The 18,383-nt window shown below is 39.0% G+C and overlaps 1 protein-coding gene across 6 annotated transcripts in view; it reads left to right on the top strand.

The window, feature by feature from the left end:
- Positions 1–517: 517 nt before the first annotated feature.
- The window catches only part of ERBB4 (erb-b2 receptor tyrosine kinase 4), a 1,138,739-nt gene continuing 1,120,873 nt past the window's right edge, over positions 518–18,383 (top strand). For all 6 annotated transcript variants that reach the window (XM_045481110.1, XM_045481107.1, XM_045481111.1 and 3 more), the window contains exon 1: positions 518–1,227. In XM_045481110.1, the coding sequence (XP_045337066.1) occupies positions 1,146–1,227 (82 nt within the window). In that variant the 5' untranslated portion in view covers positions 518–1,145. The remainder of the gene's footprint in view (positions 1,228–18,383) is intronic.

Below are 18,383 nucleotides of genomic sequence, written 5' to 3'. Positions count from 1 at the left end.
CTGAGTGTGGAACATGAAAGGTTAGAAAAGGGTAAAGACTTTATGCCAGAAGCAACGTTATCTTCCAGTTCTAGGTCCAGTCTGGATGAGCACAGGGGGCGATAGAGAAAATGGTTTAAGCAAAAAAAAAAAAAAAAAAAATTTTTTTTTTTCTTCTGTAAGCAACCCTCCCGTGGTCTCCGCACTCCGCGGGCCAGCTGTCTTGGGCCTTCTGTTTCAGTGCGTTGTCTCGGGTGAGCCCTTTAAATCCAGCTTTCTCCGCCCCCACCAGCACGCGCCCGCTCCCAGACAGGTGTTTTCCCAACTCCTGAGACTGAGGATTTTGGGGAGTGTCTGAGCCAATAAGGTTCCCCTTTGGGGAGTGGGGGGCGGGGGAAAAGGCGTGGCTAGTTGGGTCAGAGCGGGGGCGGGGTTTTCGCGGCTGAGCAGAGCCAGCCTGGTTGCGTGGAGGGTTGTTTTATCCGCCCCCCCACCTTTTTTTTTTTTTTTTACCCCCCCACCCCCTCCCGTAGTCTTATTAATTTCTCTGTGGGGCTGCAGCTGGAGACCGCGGAGCGTTGGAAATGACGCTCGGAGCTTTAATTACCGCAGCCGCCGGACAAGTGTGAGGAAAGCTGACAGGAAAAAGGACAGGATCGGGGGAGAAGCGAGAAGCTACCCCCCCCTTCCCCTCCCAATTTGGACTGGAGGTGCAAGGAAACTGAAAAGGGAGCCGAACATAGCCCGGCTGGGGGGGGGGAGAGCCGGAAACCTACCGCCTCTTTGCAATCAACTTTTTTTGGAAACCTTTTTCCCCCTTCCTTTTTATTGTTGACCAACCAGTGAGAGAAAGTCAGGAGGGAGCGAGAAAGCGAAGGCTCATACAGGGAAATAGCTGCACAGTCCGGCCCGGAGCACCACGCGCACACACTCGAGCACACTCCCACACAAGCGCGCACCCTCACCCCCTCCTCCGGTCCCCGGCCCTGGACCCGCCGGCGCGGACTCGGGCGCCGGTGCTCGGAGCCGGTGCACCGCGCACGTCGCGCGCCAGTCCCCCTTGCGCTCCGAAGCGCGCCTGGCCGAGGGATCTCCTCCGCGTGCCCGAAAGGGGATATGCCATTTGGACATGTAATGGTCAGCAAGGGATCTGAGACTTCCAAAAAATGAAGCTGGCGACAGGACTGTGGGTCTGGGTGAGCCTTCTCCTGGCGGCGGGGACCGTCCAGCCCAACGCTTCTCAGTCAGGTGGGTCGTGCGCGGTTCCTTCTCGCGCTCCAGTTGTTGAACCTGCTCCCGCCGCCTGGGCTGCGTCGGGTGGCTCCCTCGCCCCCTTCCGCGAACCTGAGACCCGCTGGTTCCCAGGCACGGAGGGACCGCTCCACCCGGGCCTCTTCCGTGGGCTTTCGTTCGCCCCTCTTTCTGTCCCCAAACTTAACCTTTTTGTGTGCCTTCGTTTTATTTATCATGAACTACCACTCTGCGCTCCTATCCCTTGTTTCTCTCTCCTTAACCCCCCTTCTTTCTTTCTCGCGCGTTTTCTCCCAGCCTAAGCGGGATCCCTTCTAGTCCAGCCTGTGGTGCGGGACGTGGGAGACAGAATTCCCGAGTTAGAGGAGGCGGTCCTCTCGCCGTCCGGGCCGGGGAGAGTGATAGCTTCCAAGAAGCGCGCGCCGCCCGGGCTTCCGAAGAGCTGGGGTCGTCCCGGGCGGTGTCAGCTGGGCCTCTTGAGAGCGGGAGGACTGTGGGGGAGTGGAGCTCCGAGAGCAGGGCTTTGCACCTGTGTGTGCTGCCGGGAGGCCGCTGCGTCCGCGGTCGGTCGCCGGAGCTTGTGGGGTCAGACTCCTGAGCCCAGCCCGGGGCAGCTGGAGCGCGGCGGGAGGGCGCGCCTCCGGCGGGTGCACGGAACTCTGGGCCTCCCACGCCCGCGACTCGGAGCCTTCGCCCCATAGACTCGAGGGAGCTTGCATGCCTGCGTGCCCTCTTAAAAAAAAGGGCGGGGGGTGGGGGGAGGTTGACATACTTGAGCCGGGAGCCCGGCCTTCGCATCGGTGGCTGTTTGGCTTCAGGAAGAGTTCTTCCTGTAGTTCAACTTGCTATTGGCCGGAGTCCCTCCAACTTCTCTGTTTACTGCCCGGCGCGGCAGCCGAGCCGACCCGTTGCGTGAATTGATTTAACCCGAGGCGGGCGCGACTGCGCTGCCACTGTTTGCTGGAACGCTGGAGCCCCAGGTACTTGGACAGGCAGAAGGCTAATTGACCCCCGAGAGGCTGCGGGGTGGGGCTGGCGCACAGCGGCGGGCACGGCTAATGACAGCACCTGCAGTGCGAGGTTGCTCAAAGTTTCTGACACTTGAGTTTTCTGTGGATGAAAGTGGGACGGGAAAGGACGGAGGACCGGTGTCAGATGCAGCCAAAGGGGGCTTTCTGGAGAGCGGGGGAGATTTCCGGGACCATCCGGGGCTGGCCGCGGGAGCGTGGGAGGCAGCTGGAGAAGAGAAGATAAAACCCGCGGGAGTGGCGATAGGAGACCTTTAGGCCCCGGAGGGTGTCCTTCTGACCTCACCAAGAAAACAGCGCTGTAGTTTTCCCGCTCCGCCTCCGCCGCTGCCGCCTACCCCTCCTAGCCTAGTAAATAACAAGTTACAATCATCGAGCCTTTCAAAATGACCTTCGAATGGCACCAATGTGCGCCGTTTGTACCGGCCGTTTGCACCCTCCCAAATGCTCCGAAATTCTTCATGCATACCAGGTCCCGCGCTCCAGCCACCTCCGGAATTACACCAACACGGACTTGAGATTCCAAGCGGCGTCTTAGATACATCCCTTTTTATCTCCCTCCCCACTCCAAGTCCCTTCATATTTTCCCTCAATGGGTTGATTATGCACATTGACCCATTCAAAAGCAGTTGCCCGACCGACAGGCAGGCTTAGCGGAGAGGAATTTCTACGAGGCAACCTACTGGGGGCTGTCTGGTTCAGCCTCAGCCGCTGGGGGACCCGGCTCCGAGTCCGCAGCAATTTGGTATTAACTGTGTGGCTCAGGGTTGAGCTATGCCGAAAAGCCCTTTTCAGAATTTCTGCAAAGAATGTAATCCAAATTAGTTCTGCAGCTGTCCTTTTCCTCGTCTCAGGCGACACCGCCTCGCGCCCTCGCCGGTCTCTTCTCGCTTCCCCCCCGCGAATTGTCAGACCCACAAGTGAGCCCATTTAGAGCGCGAGGATTAGCGTGCCATTGTTGTTCCGTGCGTGACTCTGTACTTGAAATTCTAGGGGCACAAAGGCGAGCCTTGCTTGTTCAAAACACAAAGTGATCTAGATGAAAGGGCCGCACACACACAAAAAAAAGCTCTCGGGTGCATCCCTGGGATAATTGTGACACCCACGCTAAGGTGATCCACTGGAAACTGTAAAATGCCCCGGGGACTTCTTTTTTTCGCCCTGCCCCACCCCCATCCTGCAACAACACCTCGCAAGGAAAGTTCAGCTGGTTTTAATATAGTGCTTTTATAAAACCAAGTTACTGTCTGGAGTAGGCTGTGTATGTGAAGCTGTATGTTCCCAAGTAAATACATACTGCGTGTCTCCCCTCTCGCGGTTAGCAGTCAGTAGCAGTTTGGAGGAGTTTGTTTTGGTCCAAATGAGAAATTAAGTGCGGATAAGTAAACTAAGCTGCCAGAGGGCGACAAGATGTTGAGTGAATTGCTTTTAGATGAAACAAATTAAGGAAACGAGGGAAGACAATCTGCTTCTCGCATTATTAGACACGCTTGGAGTTCAGGGGAAAGTGGCATATTTTTGAAATGCTAATTTCTTAAGAAGCAGAAGGAATGCACCTTATTTACTGCTCTATGTGAACAGAATAAAGATATGGGTAGGGGAAGGATTCTGTTGTATAGATTTAAGATATTTATTAAAATAATTGTAATGGAAGAGGTCCTGTTTTTGTATGTTTTCTTCTATTGCTTTAGAGAAGACAGTTTTTAGATAAATCTGAAGGACTTCATCTCATTTCCAGTACCTCATTTTATCTAAACTATTATAGCCAAAGGCCCTTTATATGACCATTATAAAGCCTTCGCTACCAAAAGGAGTAATTTCAGAATTTCTGTTTTCCTGGTATGATTGAAAACTAACATCACCTTTGAATTGAAATACAATATATAGTAGTGAAGTGATGCTCTTCCATACCTCAGTAGATGTGGGATGGACAAGTTCAGTTTCCATTTCTTATTTCCAAGTAACTTAGTCCTGCTTTTCATTGTATAAAATGACATACATTTTTTGCTACATATTTAAGATACATCTCCAAACCTAGGGTTGATTCTTTAATACACATTTGAGAATAAAAAAAGTTAACAAAACTTAGATAAATGGTGATAAAAGATATTAAATATATTTTAAAAAATATCAATCTTCTTTCCTACACATGTTTACTGTAAGCACATCCATGGGGTACACTGTTTTCTTTTAATTTTGAAATTCTAGTGTATGTAAAAGGAATCTTTTTAGATGAAGTATTTTTTTCTTCAGAATGGTTCTAAACAAATTTATACCTATTATAACTGCAAATCACTTGAAAGTACTATCCTATGGACTGTTACGATAAAATTGAATGACTGGTTGTGTCATGATTCCTCATTTTCTGATTTTTTTCCCTCTTAAACCAAACTGCTTTTATTTTAATTATTCATGCATAGAAAGTCAATTTTTTTTTTTTGAAAATCAGTACTTACTGCTTTATATATATTTTCATTTAGTCACTGGAAATGTGTTTTAATTAAGAAATTAGATTAGAATATTTACCAGGGCATGCACTTTACAGATTTATGGATTTTTTACACTAACCTGAACACAGTAAGTTTGAATTGGCTGATTTTTAGAGTTTGCATTCATTTGAGGGAAAAATCATATTTCCTCCCTAGAGTGGATTCAAATATTTAGTATTCATGAGCTTTCATCCCTTTAGTTCTTAAATAGAAGTACTATTTATCATGTCTTATGCATTCACCCTTTCCATTACTATAGATTCTTTCTTTACATCTTATTATTAATTGAGTTTACACATGTGAATATATTCCCCTCCACCACTAAGTGTATTCTTTTCTGTGTGTGCCTTTCCCAGCAACCTGCCACTCAGCCACTGCAGGAGTCCTGTGAGCCAGTTTTCATTCTTTCTTTCTGATAAATCTGATATGGCTGGTTGGCTGGACAATTGCAAGCCATTCCATTGCGCAGATTTATTCCTGAAAGAAAATAAAAAGGCATCGATCCAAGATCACTAGCACATCTCAGAAACCCTGACTCCAAGGCCAGATCTTTCTATAGAGAAGTCCCTTTTTCCCTATCTCTTGCCTCTTTTCTTCTCTTGACCGAGGAAGGAAGGTAGACTACTGCCATTTCAAAAATACTAGGGATGCAAGGAATTGTCTCTCTAAATATTCTCGGAAGCCTTGTGATTATAGCCACCTTGAGATTAATGACTATGTAAGATACACATTTTAGACAATAAATTGAATTAGAGTACCTTAAACATTATAATGCTTTGAAGTGGTGTTATGCTTATATTATTTCAAGCCAGCTATTAAGAAGATTTAACATATTAAAAATAGCAACAAGTTTTTGCTTTATTTTACAGCGTTCTGCTGCTGTTGGACATCTATGTGTAATTTGTAAGTGCCCAAAACATAAATGAAGCAAATGATCAAAAAAGATGTTCTGTTACTTGCAGACTTGCTGGCACTTGCTGTCTGACTTCACCCTTTGAGTGATACTGCTTTATAAAGATGTTAGTGTTTACATTAAAATTATCCTATACATGTTCAAGCCTATAGCGGTTCTATAAAAATTAATTGTCACACATACTCCACTGTTATCTTTTACAATGATCTGAGTATGTATTCAGGTTAGAATCTAATTATAAACTTTTCTTCAGGTTATATCATTTTAGGAATGTTCTATGTTATATTTGACCATATGGAACAAAACTTCATCTTTAATATGCATTTTCTGAATTATTTTAACTATTGGGAAGTTTGTGTAAAACCTTACTTTCAAGCTTTCTAACACAGTTGTTGACTGGAGTTTACAGTTTACAGTGACCGTTTCTTAATTTTCTTAATATTGTTTAATGAAAAGGTCCTAGATCAATGTCTTCTGAACCATAGCTGTTTTACGTAATTTGAAGGACACATTAACTGCTGATTTTGTGGTTAAGTGTGACATAGGCCACAGCTAGGTGGTTTAAATCAGACCCACTGTAAATTTCTACATTGTATGGCGGTTCCTCCCATTTCTTGTTAATACCTTGAGCAACTCACTCCATGTCTTTGTGACTTGGCTTCTGTGCCTGAGGGGGAAAATGCATGTGACACACTCTGTTTCTCCAATGTATAGCAGTTTCTGAAAAATGGCTTTAAAGTCTTTTATAATACTGAGATATATTCCAGTCCAGTTAATTGATATATTTTAAAATGTGTACACACATATAAATATAATGTAAACTTTCAACAGACTATGTCTGCCATAAGAACACCTGTCCTAATGAAATAAAGAGGTTATGAAATCCAAAACATTTGTATTTGAAGTCCATTTCCCAAAAATACTACTTTTCAGAATTGCTCTGTGGTCTTTTTAGATTTCATTGTGTGTGGCTTTTTCTCTCCTGGGTTGTTGATAATTCTGACATGTTTATTAAATAAATTGACCTATTTTCCAAATCTTTAATAAAGGCTTTAAAGTCACTTTCTTGTTTTCATAGTTGACACTGAAACTAGTGGTTTCTATTTGTATTAATTTTTTAAGAGGGAAGAGAACTGTCTCACTTTTATGACATAGAGGTGAAATATATGGGGCCTATTTGTAAAGCGTTTTTTTTTTTTTTTTTTTGAACATACAGTAATTGTTTTACAGTTGTTTTCATTTTGAGTGATTGCTCTGCAGGCCCGTTGCTTTGCACAAATCCAGGGGGCAGCAGCCACATAGAATTGAATGGGAATGGTGCACACTTGAGCTTTGGGCAGTGGCACAGCAGCCCTGCTATTGTGCGATGATACCGAATAAAGCACCAGAATGAAAGTTAGAAGAATCGGATTCTGGTCACACAATCATTTTCTATGTGATCTTGGGTTAGACTTCCTGCTCTGTGTCTCCATTTCCTCTGTCTCTCTTTCTATAGCTAGAGTGATACGTAAATGCTTCACACCTTGAATTTTTAGCATGATTCAGTGAGAAAAATGGTGTTTAGATTTTTTAGAAAGAGAAATCCTTTGGTTTTTAATTAATTTTGTTTAGTGGACTTCTTTTCAAGTGAATTCATGTGTTGTAGCCCTGGTATCTAAAAACAGGTAAAAGGAGAAAAGGAGGGCTGCTTTTGTTAAAGCTGCAGCTGGATGCCAGCTTTGTCCTTGACTTTGTCACTCCCCCACTTTCTTTCCATTCTTGCCTCTACTCTCCTGTGCTTGCTTCACAGAAATCTAGCACTGTTTAGAAACTACTGATCTAGTGCAGTCCTATCATTTTTTTTAAGTGAAGAAAAAACTAGAAGCCCAGAGAAGTGAGATGATATAAGTTGGTTGGCAGCTTCTGACACCAGTATCATTTTTCCTTAACACATGTAGTACTTGAGAAGTTTGCAGACACTTAGAAAAAGGAATAAGCAAATACAAAGTTGTGTTGCTTTAGAAGGGAATTGCAAAATTGAAATGAAAGCAAATGGATTGGAACCATAAGCCTAACTACCATACTGTGAAGTTCCTTTCAAGGGGAAGACTGTGGGATCATCAGCATCTTTAATTTATATTTAGGAAGTAATCATTGATTGCATTTGTAGCTTGCCACACATTAAGATTAAAAAAAATAAAACAACTTTGTTAAAACATAGTTCTGTAAGAGGATTTGTACCAGGATCTGATGAGACCTATCCATAGAATTTTGACTCTGAAAGTTAAATAAGAGTAGTCCACACTTGTATCTGTATACAAGATATTCTTTTACCTGGGACTTTATGAAGATGACCAGCAAGTAGAGAATGGTTATATCTCTATTCTGTATTAAGCAATATACATGCTTAAATAAAATGACTTACAAAGACTAAACAATAGGCTCTTCATCACCATTTAACTGGTGGGGACCCTTAGCCAGCAAATCTGTGGAAGTATTTCAGATTCTTCCAGGGCCATCCTTGGACTAAGGTTCTTTTTCTTTTCCACTGTCTTTGTTGGGCTGCCTTCTTTCTTCAGACCCCTACTAAGATTAGTTATATTCTTTGAACAAGTATATAAGCTGTGCTTTAAGTACTAAGGCTTTATAAATGCATTTCTGTGACAATTTGCCTCCCTCTAGTTGCCTTCTGTAAGATCCTGCCTGTGGGCCTTGTTACTTTGCTGTTTTGTTGATTTAAGCTTAACTCTTTCTGGTTGTCTCTGTCTTCCCTCAAGGGTCAGTGCTTCCTGGGACATAATCAGCATTCTCCTGGGCCATAGTGACAGAAGGGAAGTTAGAAACTTATTTTGGCAGGAAGAGTCAATTCCTGTTAGGAATTTGAGATGAAAATGGACCCCCTGTAAAACATTAACATAGACGCACCATGAAACTTCCTGTGTAACATCATTAAACCTCTCCCCTGAGATATAGCTCAGGGTCATTACTGTTAATCACGTTATTTCCAATATTGTAGGGGTTAGTGAAGCATACTAAACACCAGTAAGAATATGCAAGACTCAGTTTCTGACTCTAGGGAATTAGAGTAATAGGTATTAAGGCTGTATGAATGTTTACATGATACATGATACCTTTAGGCTAAATACCTAAAGGTGTTTAAAGAGAAGACACTGAATGGTACAATAAACACTTGTTTGTTTCCCAGAAATATCAGATTTGTAAATAATAAGTTTCACCTAAATTTTTACTACTCATCTGACCGTTCCCATATACATATACCAGCATAGGTGGAAATTCAGGTTTTAAGCCTTTAGGATACAAGTAGGTATTATAAACCTGCTTTAAATAAATGCATCTTCTTTGATCTGCTAAGGATTATCTCATGGCTAGGCTTGTTAGGACTAAAAAAAAAAAAAACTGGCAATAGATTCTCCAGGTTCTGTGACTATATCTAGTATGGTTATAGCTTGATTAATAAGTTGTACAATTCTGTACTTCAGGATGGGTCACCATCACTAGTAGGGGAATGCCTACTAGTCATGGGGTCATGGATGGTAGAGACTATTTTGCTATATAGGTGAACTCTCCTTTTATTAAAATCTTTGTCATTTTCTGTTCTTCCTCATGGGCTTAGAGAATATGAGAATATGAGTTCCTTTCTATAGGGACCTATGAAAACCAAATAAAAATAAAACAGAAACAGTATGTCTTTTAGTCACACGCTTTTGTTTTCAGGAATTCCTTTTGTCCTATCGTTTTGTCTAGAACTAAAGCAGTTAGACACTTTTTTAAAAAGGGAATTCGATTATATAGCTTTATATAGATTATATAGCTCAAAATTTATTCCCTGAGATTTTTATTGACCCCACCTAATCTTTAAAAACCTCATAGCAGGGCTATTGCAAGGTCCGCTGTGCTGGTCCCCTTGTTCAATGTCCTCTTATCTTTAACACTTTCTTCTTATCATTGCCAGATGACCATTTGTAATACAATACTTTTATTATCCTACTTTCTATTCAGAAGCCTTCAATGGACTCCTACTGTAAAGTTCATAGCCTACTAAAATAGCGTTCAGATTTGTAAACATCCATTCTTGAGTATTCTTATGATGGATTCTAAGAACCATGCTGATCTAGTCAGTATTCCATAACGATACCTTGCTTGTTGTCTCTGCTTTTTCTTACCCCCTTCTCTTGAATTGGTTCATTTGGTGCCTCTGCCTGTTCAAACTGTTGAATCTTTTCAATTCTACATTCTATCATAGCTCTTCATTACATCTTTTCTCATTGATTAGTCTATAATCCTTATCTCTGTTGCTTAATTTGGCACTTAATCTTAAACCATACTACAGTTTTAACTTTTTAAGAGCAAGAGTTTTTATCCCCTGCTGAAACTAATGCAGTGCCATATATATAGTAAGCTCTTTAAAAATATTTTTTAAATGAAAAAATAACATACATTTGCTGAAACAATTTTCAGCTCATTCATGGATGGCTATTATTTGTAATTAAGCCATATAATGCACAAAGTAAGCTGTTCTATAAACATAATTATAGAATTCTTAATAATAGATATTAGGCGTGTTTACCCTGGGAATTTCTTTAGTAGCTTTCTCGAGCTTCCTAGGGTATTTCTTTCAATGGATTGTTTCCAAGAATATTTCATTTGTCCCCATTCCCATTTTTAGAGTCTGCTCATAATATGGTACAAAGTATTTCTGTTGGTTTTATTTTTGGTGAGTTAAATATATGTGAATACCATTCTTAAACATGTAACTGTTTTTATAGTCCACTATTTTTATGTGCCATCACATTGTTATTTCTTATCTCCCATTTAAAATTTTTAATAACTTTTTAAGAAATAAGCATGTACCGATCCATCAAAGTATTTCAGGACAGTATTAGGAACAGGAGAGCATATAAGAAGCTTAGGATGCCAACTTTCTCCTTTATTTTAAAGAAAGATAGATGAGGCCAATAAAACAGAATATAAAAAATATGTTATTAAGTGATTTTCCAAACATTTGGGAGACATATTTCCCTCCAGAGAGATGCTGATAAGCATTTCATGAAAAAATGGTTCCAGACAGAATGCAGTATTTTCTATTCATAGATATATGTGATAATACAACTTTCTTATAACTGAGATTTCTTAGTATCTTAAAATAGACAACTAGACATATGCTTACCATTTAAAAAGTGTTCTTTTAAGAAAGCACTTGCTGCATAACTGAATGAGAGGTGGTTGGGATTCTCTTAAGCTGCTCTTTTTGATGATCCATTCTGCCTTCTGAAAATTAGTGAAATGATTATAGTCTCTATTGAGTCAAATTCTGTGAGTAAAAGATGCTCTTCCAGACATTTCTTCTCCAATTACAAGATTCTAAGAAAGTCACCCTGTCTAGGTCACTGCAGTATTCTAATTGTACTTTAGTTTATAATAGCTTGAAGAGTTAATGTAACTTTCAAAGTTACCTGTCTAAAGAATAATCTCTTTTTTAAATTTTTTTTTCAACGTTTATTTATTTTTGGGACAGAGAGAGACAGAGCATGAACGGGGGAGGGGCAGAGAGAGAGGGAGACACAGAATCAGAAACAGGCTCCAGGCTCTGAGCCATCAGCCCAGAGCCTGACGTGGGGCTCGAACTCACGAACCGCGAGATCGTGACCTGGCTGAAGTAGGACGCTTAACCGACTGCGCCACCCAGGCGCCCCTAAAGAATAATCTCTTAATGAGAGAATTGGGCATAGAGACATTAGCACTTCTGTCTGAATTATTTTGAAACTTTCTAGATTGTTTTTCCTGCAAGCTTTATGAGAAGAGAGTTTGAGTTAGGGATTATTGTTCCTACTATGAGGAAATAGAGATATAAAGAGGTAGTATGTGAGAGTGAAGCCTGGTTGTTGCATTAGTCTGGTACAGTTACATGCCTGCCCTGTCCTGAGAACCAGCTGGCTCTGCCTTCTGCTTGATTGACAGAAGCTAGGGATGCCTCTCAAAGGTATTGCTCCTTCACTTTACTTGTCCCACTGTGTGGGAAAGAGATGCTTAGTACACCTAATTCTTCTGCCTTCAGGTCAACAGCTTTTTGCTTTTCCTGTAGCCATGTGAAGAAACTTGTCCAATAAATCTATCATTTAAGGTGTCCTCCTGTAGGTGACATTGTATTTCTCCTCCTCCATTGTATTCTCTCCAGAGTTCTTTGTATTTAGTATATTAAAAGAAACTATCGTGGAAGCTTTGTCCTCTTGAAAAAGACTTCAAAGCAGGGGTATATCTAAGGTTTTATTTCCTGTACTTACACAATTTTGGGAACTGCTTTAAAAACGATTCAGAAATAAAATACAAATTAGGAACAGAGCCTTGGAATGCACCAATGCCATAGAGGGGCTCTGAATCAAAAGCCTTAAAAAAACCCACAAAACTTTGTGGTAAATCTGCCTATGTTTGAAAATTATATATTTTATGAAGTAACATTGTTTCCTATTTACGAAGAATTTTGAGTATCATTGTGTAATTTTTAGTTGTTTTTTTCCCTACTGTATGTAGTTGGTATTCCACTGTTAATATAGAAGAATACATTGCTTCAGGGAAAAAAAAGTCATATGGAGCAAAATCATACTGTAAGGCACTAAAGTATGTCTTTGGCTGATGTATGTACTACGTGGATATATGTACTACATATGCACTACACAGAGGTACTTTTAGAATATTTTTCTCTAACTATGACCATGCCAAATCCAGGTATATATATATTTTCCTGATAACATATTTTTGAATATGGGTCATGTAATACTATCTCTTAGACAGCTCTGTAGTTTATAATAGGTGGGTGTGATTTGAAGAAATCTTGCAGTTTTGGAATGTAAAAACTGTATTGCTAAGTCCCTACCCCTTGAAATATATAGCTCATTGAATTGTTAGTCATTTGTTATTTAGCATGGATAAAATTCTGTCTTTGACTTTTACCCTCTAAGTTAAATGTGGTCATTTTAACTATAGTAGACATTATTACTAGCTGTGAATGAAACAATGCATCTAAATTAAAATCAGTACTCAGTTCAGATATATGGTAATATTTAACTAATATATTAACACATTTAAGTAACAATCACAGGATTGGTATTTCAAGTTACACTTTTACTATGTAAAAATATCAGCTGAACAGTTAATAATATTTCCCAGTTGTTTAAACTTCAAATTTAGCAGCCCCATTATCCCTGGTGATATATCGAAGCCTTTAAAAGTGTACTTAGAATTAACGGAAACTGAAGTGATTGGTATTCTAATATCATTCTTTAGTGGCCTTTTTTTCCCCTTTCTTTTTTTTTTCTTTTTTTAAAGTACAGGATGAAATTTGAAAGTATAAAAAGGTTTGAGATAAATTGAACTAGACAAAACATTTTATGCAACTGTTAGTTAAAGGGGCATTCGTTATTTCTGTGCTTACTATATTGCTTGTGGCCAGAATTAGCACACCATGAGCCAGAGAAGGAGATAAGACAAACAATGGCATGCAGCTAATTTTGTTTGGCAAATTTAGATCTGATACATGCTATTTACCTCCTACAAACTGATTCAGTCACTCTTTGAAAGGTGCAGATGAAGTTTGTCTCACACAGTTTTAACAGCTCTCACTCAATATTTATAGGCTCTATGAAAATAAATTTCTGTAAGTACCATATTTCTCACTGGCAGAAGGAGCACCGTGAGGGTAGATGTACAAGTGAAAAAAAAAAAAAAAGAAACAAAAATGTTTCAATTGTTCCAGGTCTGGAAAGAATAAAATATATCAAAACATCCAAAATATCCATTTCAAGGGCATATATAGTGAGTATATGGTAAATATATAGTGGGTATTCAAGGATTTTGACTGAATATGAAGGAATCATAAGTCCCATTATTTTATAGTAATTCTGTGATTTGAATCTGGATGAGAATCATTCTCGAACTAGTCATTCAGATAAGCCAACAGAATAGGATCCATGGTAATTATCAGGAAGTCATTATAAATCAAAACAAACAAGAAATCCAAACTTTGGTCTTTGTAAAAAAAAAAAAAAAAAAAAAAAAAAAAAAAAAAAAAGTGCCATCATGCAAAATGCAAAAGAATACATTTTAGTGAAATTTCTGAATGAGGCTAGCATATATGAAAAAATGTCACAAAATATGTAACATTTGATGAAAACATGATTCTAGGAAAATCCAGGTGTTTGTATAATAATATCCTTATTTTGGGACTCTCAAACAGCATTTCTAAAAGTCTTTTCTCACATAGGTGAATTATAAGGTATTTGAAGGTTATAATGTTATTTATATATCTGCTAGAGCTTTGTCATGGTTCAAGACTACATTCTCCATAATCAAGCTCACTATAGAGAATAATTCTCATATTCATGAATTGTTCATCTCATCATATTTCCAGTGGTTATTTCAAGGTTAATTTTTTTCAGACAGCTTCTCTCTTGATTAAAGTCTGTAGTAATTGTATATGTGCTGATATAGCACATGAAGGTTTTAAACTAAAGACATCTTTGATTTCATACCAAGTCAAGATCAAATGCTTTTCAATGCTTCCTACTCACATTTATGAAAAATAACTTTAATGTTTATTCTTGATTTCTACTAAGAATGTGGAGACTTTTGTTTGGCATTTTCAAAATTCTGTATAGACTTGTGTCCTTTAAGAGTATGAGCAACAGAGTGTCATTACTAGGACTATTATTCAAATGCTATATTCCTTACAATTTGCTAATTGTTAAAATATTGAAATACATTCTTACTTGATTGGATTTCCCAGATCCACCCCTCTCCCAGCTCCCCTTCTTTAGACTATCCCAGATAAACTAAAGAATTAATACCTGGCACAATGACAGACCTTCCCTTCAAATCTCTCTTCTAGCAATGCTGTGATCCATTCTGATGTGCTTTTGTATTAGTGTCACTAAATACTTTTAACATTACCTGTATATATTATAAAAACATTGCTGTAAGTATTTTAAAATAATAGTATATGAATATTGTCATACTAACTTTGCCACAATTAAGTATTAGCCAGTTTGAAGGAGGCATGTTTCCAAGTTAAGCGTATAATGGGATAGGTACTTTCTTATTTGACTTGAAGTTTGATAAGAAATGGCTTAAAAATGATAGGATGCCACTTGTCCACATATTGAGTTAACCTAGGAGAAAATCACATAAGGGAGGCAGGCCAAAGGACTAAAATAAAATGGGTACTATGAATTTTTGTGAGAATAGATGTGGATGGCGATATGTCATAAGTGTCTATAAATTGGGGTACTGAAGAATTTCAGCAATTCATATTTGTGATTGCCATAATTTATGTGGTATTAACCATATTACATGCTTATATGATTAATTAGAATGAGTAGTTTTCTGGCAAGGTGTCATCTGTCCTGTGCATTCATTAAGTCACTTAAGACATGGTTGCAAGTTCCTTGCCACCAAGGAAGGCACCACACATACTCTCTTCATTTCTGGTGGATAAGGAGAAGAAAACATCCAATTTAAAATTTTATACTTACACAATTAAAATGTAATATCATGAAAGAAATAGTGAGTATCAATTTAACTATGGTACTCTTGGTAACTTAGATTTTGATATGTGATTTATTTACTTCTTGCAAAGAAAAAACTGTATTGCAACAGAATACTGGAGTACCATTTCCCTTGAAAAAAGATTAAAGAAAGAGGGAGATGCCAAGTATGGAAACGAGGAGGCTTGGGAAGGGGTCATGATAATCATCTTTAAAAGTTAGAGGGCTGTTACATAGAACAGGGATTAACACTGTGCTGTGTAGCCTTGGAGAACAGAAACATTAACAGCTGTTTGAAATTGTAAGGCGTCAGATTTCGACTGAACACCATCAAGGAGTTTCTCACAGTTAGAGCTTCCCAATGTTGGGATGGTCTATCCTGGGAAGTAGTGAGTTCCTTCATGTGAGGGGTGGTAAGCTCTCATGTGACCTTGTATGATAAGGAATGAATGAGGCAGCTGAGGAACAACTGGTCAGTGATATAGGGGGTGGGGTTTGGGTTCAGTGACTTTTGAGGGCCCTTTCTACCCGTAGTGTCTATTACAAGCACACCCAGCCCATATATCCTTTTCTGGTCTCTGAAGAATGGAGCCACTGAAACCCAAACTTCATGTCATGTCCCTGTGGTTAGGAGTCCCACTGAAATGCTTTTCACCATCCTACCTACCCTTCGTAGATGGGTGGATTTGTGAAGGGTCTTTTAAAGATTGATTTTCTTATATAAAAGATATTTTGCTTTTATTTTTATTCAACAGTCTCTATATTAGATATTTACACCTCTAACCAGTGTACTATCACAAATAATTCTCAATTTAAAACTTGCACAATGCAGAATAAAAGTTTACAAGCTTACAATTATATATTTCATTGTTCTCCTGGGTTTATGCCAGCAGGTATTTGTAAGACTGTGTCTAACTTTAAGACCAGAGGGAGAAATACATAAGCAGGTGGGGGCATAGGCAGAGCAGGAAGTTAGAAATCTGCACCTCCAGTTGTGAGTGGACAGTACCTCCAGTTGAGAAATAGAAAAAGATAAGCACTTTTCTAAAGGGACTGAAAATCAAAAGGAAGCAAAAAGATGAAGTTACATGTGCATGCTTCACTTAATTACAAATAAAATAGATCTTTATTAGCTTCAGAAATATTTCACTTCGTGGCCTTTGACATTTCAATCTCTTTTATTACTTCTTTTGGATCTACACTGTAAGGCACACGCTAAATACAATTTTCACTTTTTTCTTTTGTGCCATTCTTTTAACATTCTTTTAGGCGTTCCTGATATGAAAACTGCATTCCTGTTATATACTACCTTTTGCCTTACATTGTTCTGATGTACCACCTCTCTTCACTACCAGTAGTCTGTATCTATTTTAATGACCCCTCTGTACCAAGCACTATGATTGTTGGCACTCTTAATGCATTATTTTCAGTGTTCCCTAAAAGTTGCACAGTAGGTGGTATTAAGCCCATTTTGTAGATAAGGAAACCGAGACTCACTACATAATTGGCCAAGATCACAAACCTACTTTTCAGCATAGGCAATATTCTAAGAATACACTTGAATATGATTGAAAATGTGTTAGACTTAGATTTTGGTTACCTATTTTTAAAGAGACAGCGAAGACAACCTACTCAACAAAAAATAAGTTTTTCTTTAGCTCCCATCTAACCATGGTCCTCTTAATTACTTCTTAGTTTCTTGATTCCCTTCCCTGTTTCTCCACTACGTAGATTATTCTGAGCTCTTATGTCTCTCTAGAAGCTCCAGTTGTTATTGCCTACTATCTTTACTTGGATATACTATAGTGTCTCCAACTCAAGCTGTCCAACATTTTACTCTTCTCTTTTCACAATTTAGTGTGGTTTTTTTAATTGGTATATATCTTTTTAAAACACAATTAACTCCTCATTGGTAAAAAAAGCCAAGGAATCATTATATCTAATTTTTATTGAAGGGTTATATGTCAGGAAGTATGCTAAGTGAGTCTCATACAATATCTCATCTAATCTTTACAACATGGACACTACTGTCCTCATTTTACTGGCAAAGAAACAAAAGATTAGAGATATTAAGTAGTTTACCAAGTGGCACACAACTGTGCAGGTGGAAGGTCTGTGATGCCTAAGCTCTTATTATTTTCACATGGTCCAAATATCAATATTTTATATGTGAAAGTAAAACCTCTAAGAAGGATCTTGACAGTATGGATTAGTTTATTAACTATTTTAGGTCATTTACAATTATTTTATTTGATGTCCATAATAGATACTAATAACTAAGTGTATTTGTGAATATGCCAGACTTCAAAACAGGATCAAGTATATTAACAACATATGCTACTTTTCTATTGCCACATTATACTTTCTAATATTGTCACATAAGTAAGTAAACTTACAATATTTCAAATAGAGTAACCAGTTTAGTCACTTTTAGAAATGATAATATGAAGTAAAATTTTGTGAAGAGTCAAAGCAGAGGTTTGGTAGAGGGACTTAAGAATTAAATAGGTCAAGTTTGAATCCTAACTCTGTAAAGATGGGTTATTTATTTGAACTTTTTTTTTTTTTAATTTTTTTTTTCAACGTTTATTTATTTTTGGGACAGAGAGAGACAGAGCATGAACGGGGGAGGGGCAGAGAGAGAGGGAGACACAGAATCGGAAACAGGCTCCAGGCTCTGAGCCATCAGCCCAGAGCCCGACGCGGGGCTCGAACTCACGGACCGCGAGATCGTGACCTGGCTGAAGTCGGACGCTTAACCGACTGCGCCACCAAGGCGCCCCAATTTATTTGAACTTTTTAAGCTTCAGTGTTTTCATCTGAAATTTTAATACTAATATCAACCTCATAGTTGTGAGGATTAAATGAGATAGTACTTTTAAAACAGTACCAACCATATAGTAAATGCTCAATAAATGTTAACTATATTATGTATACTATTGTGGTATTGGTAGTACAATGATATACGTAAGGTAGTTAAAAGCAAAACAAAATGAAAGCATCATGAATTGAAACTTACAAAATGTTAAATATGGGAAGACAATGGACTGTCTGAAACTTTCTCAAAATTTGATTTGAATTCTCTGCCATTGTTTACAAAAACAAGTGATGCAGTATTGCTTTGCAGAATCATTGTATACTCGGACATGCATAAGTACCATAAATAGACTTTTCGGGAAAGAATTTG

Source organism: Leopardus geoffroyi, chromosome C1 (genome assembly GCF_018350155.1).
Source record: "Leopardus geoffroyi isolate Oge1 chromosome C1, O.geoffroyi_Oge1_pat1.0, whole genome shotgun sequence".
Taxonomy (NCBI): Eukaryota; Metazoa; Chordata; class Mammalia; order Carnivora; family Felidae; genus Leopardus; species Leopardus geoffroyi.
The sequence above is the reverse complement of the archived record's forward strand: the minus strand, read 5'-3'. Positions and strand labels throughout refer to the sequence as shown.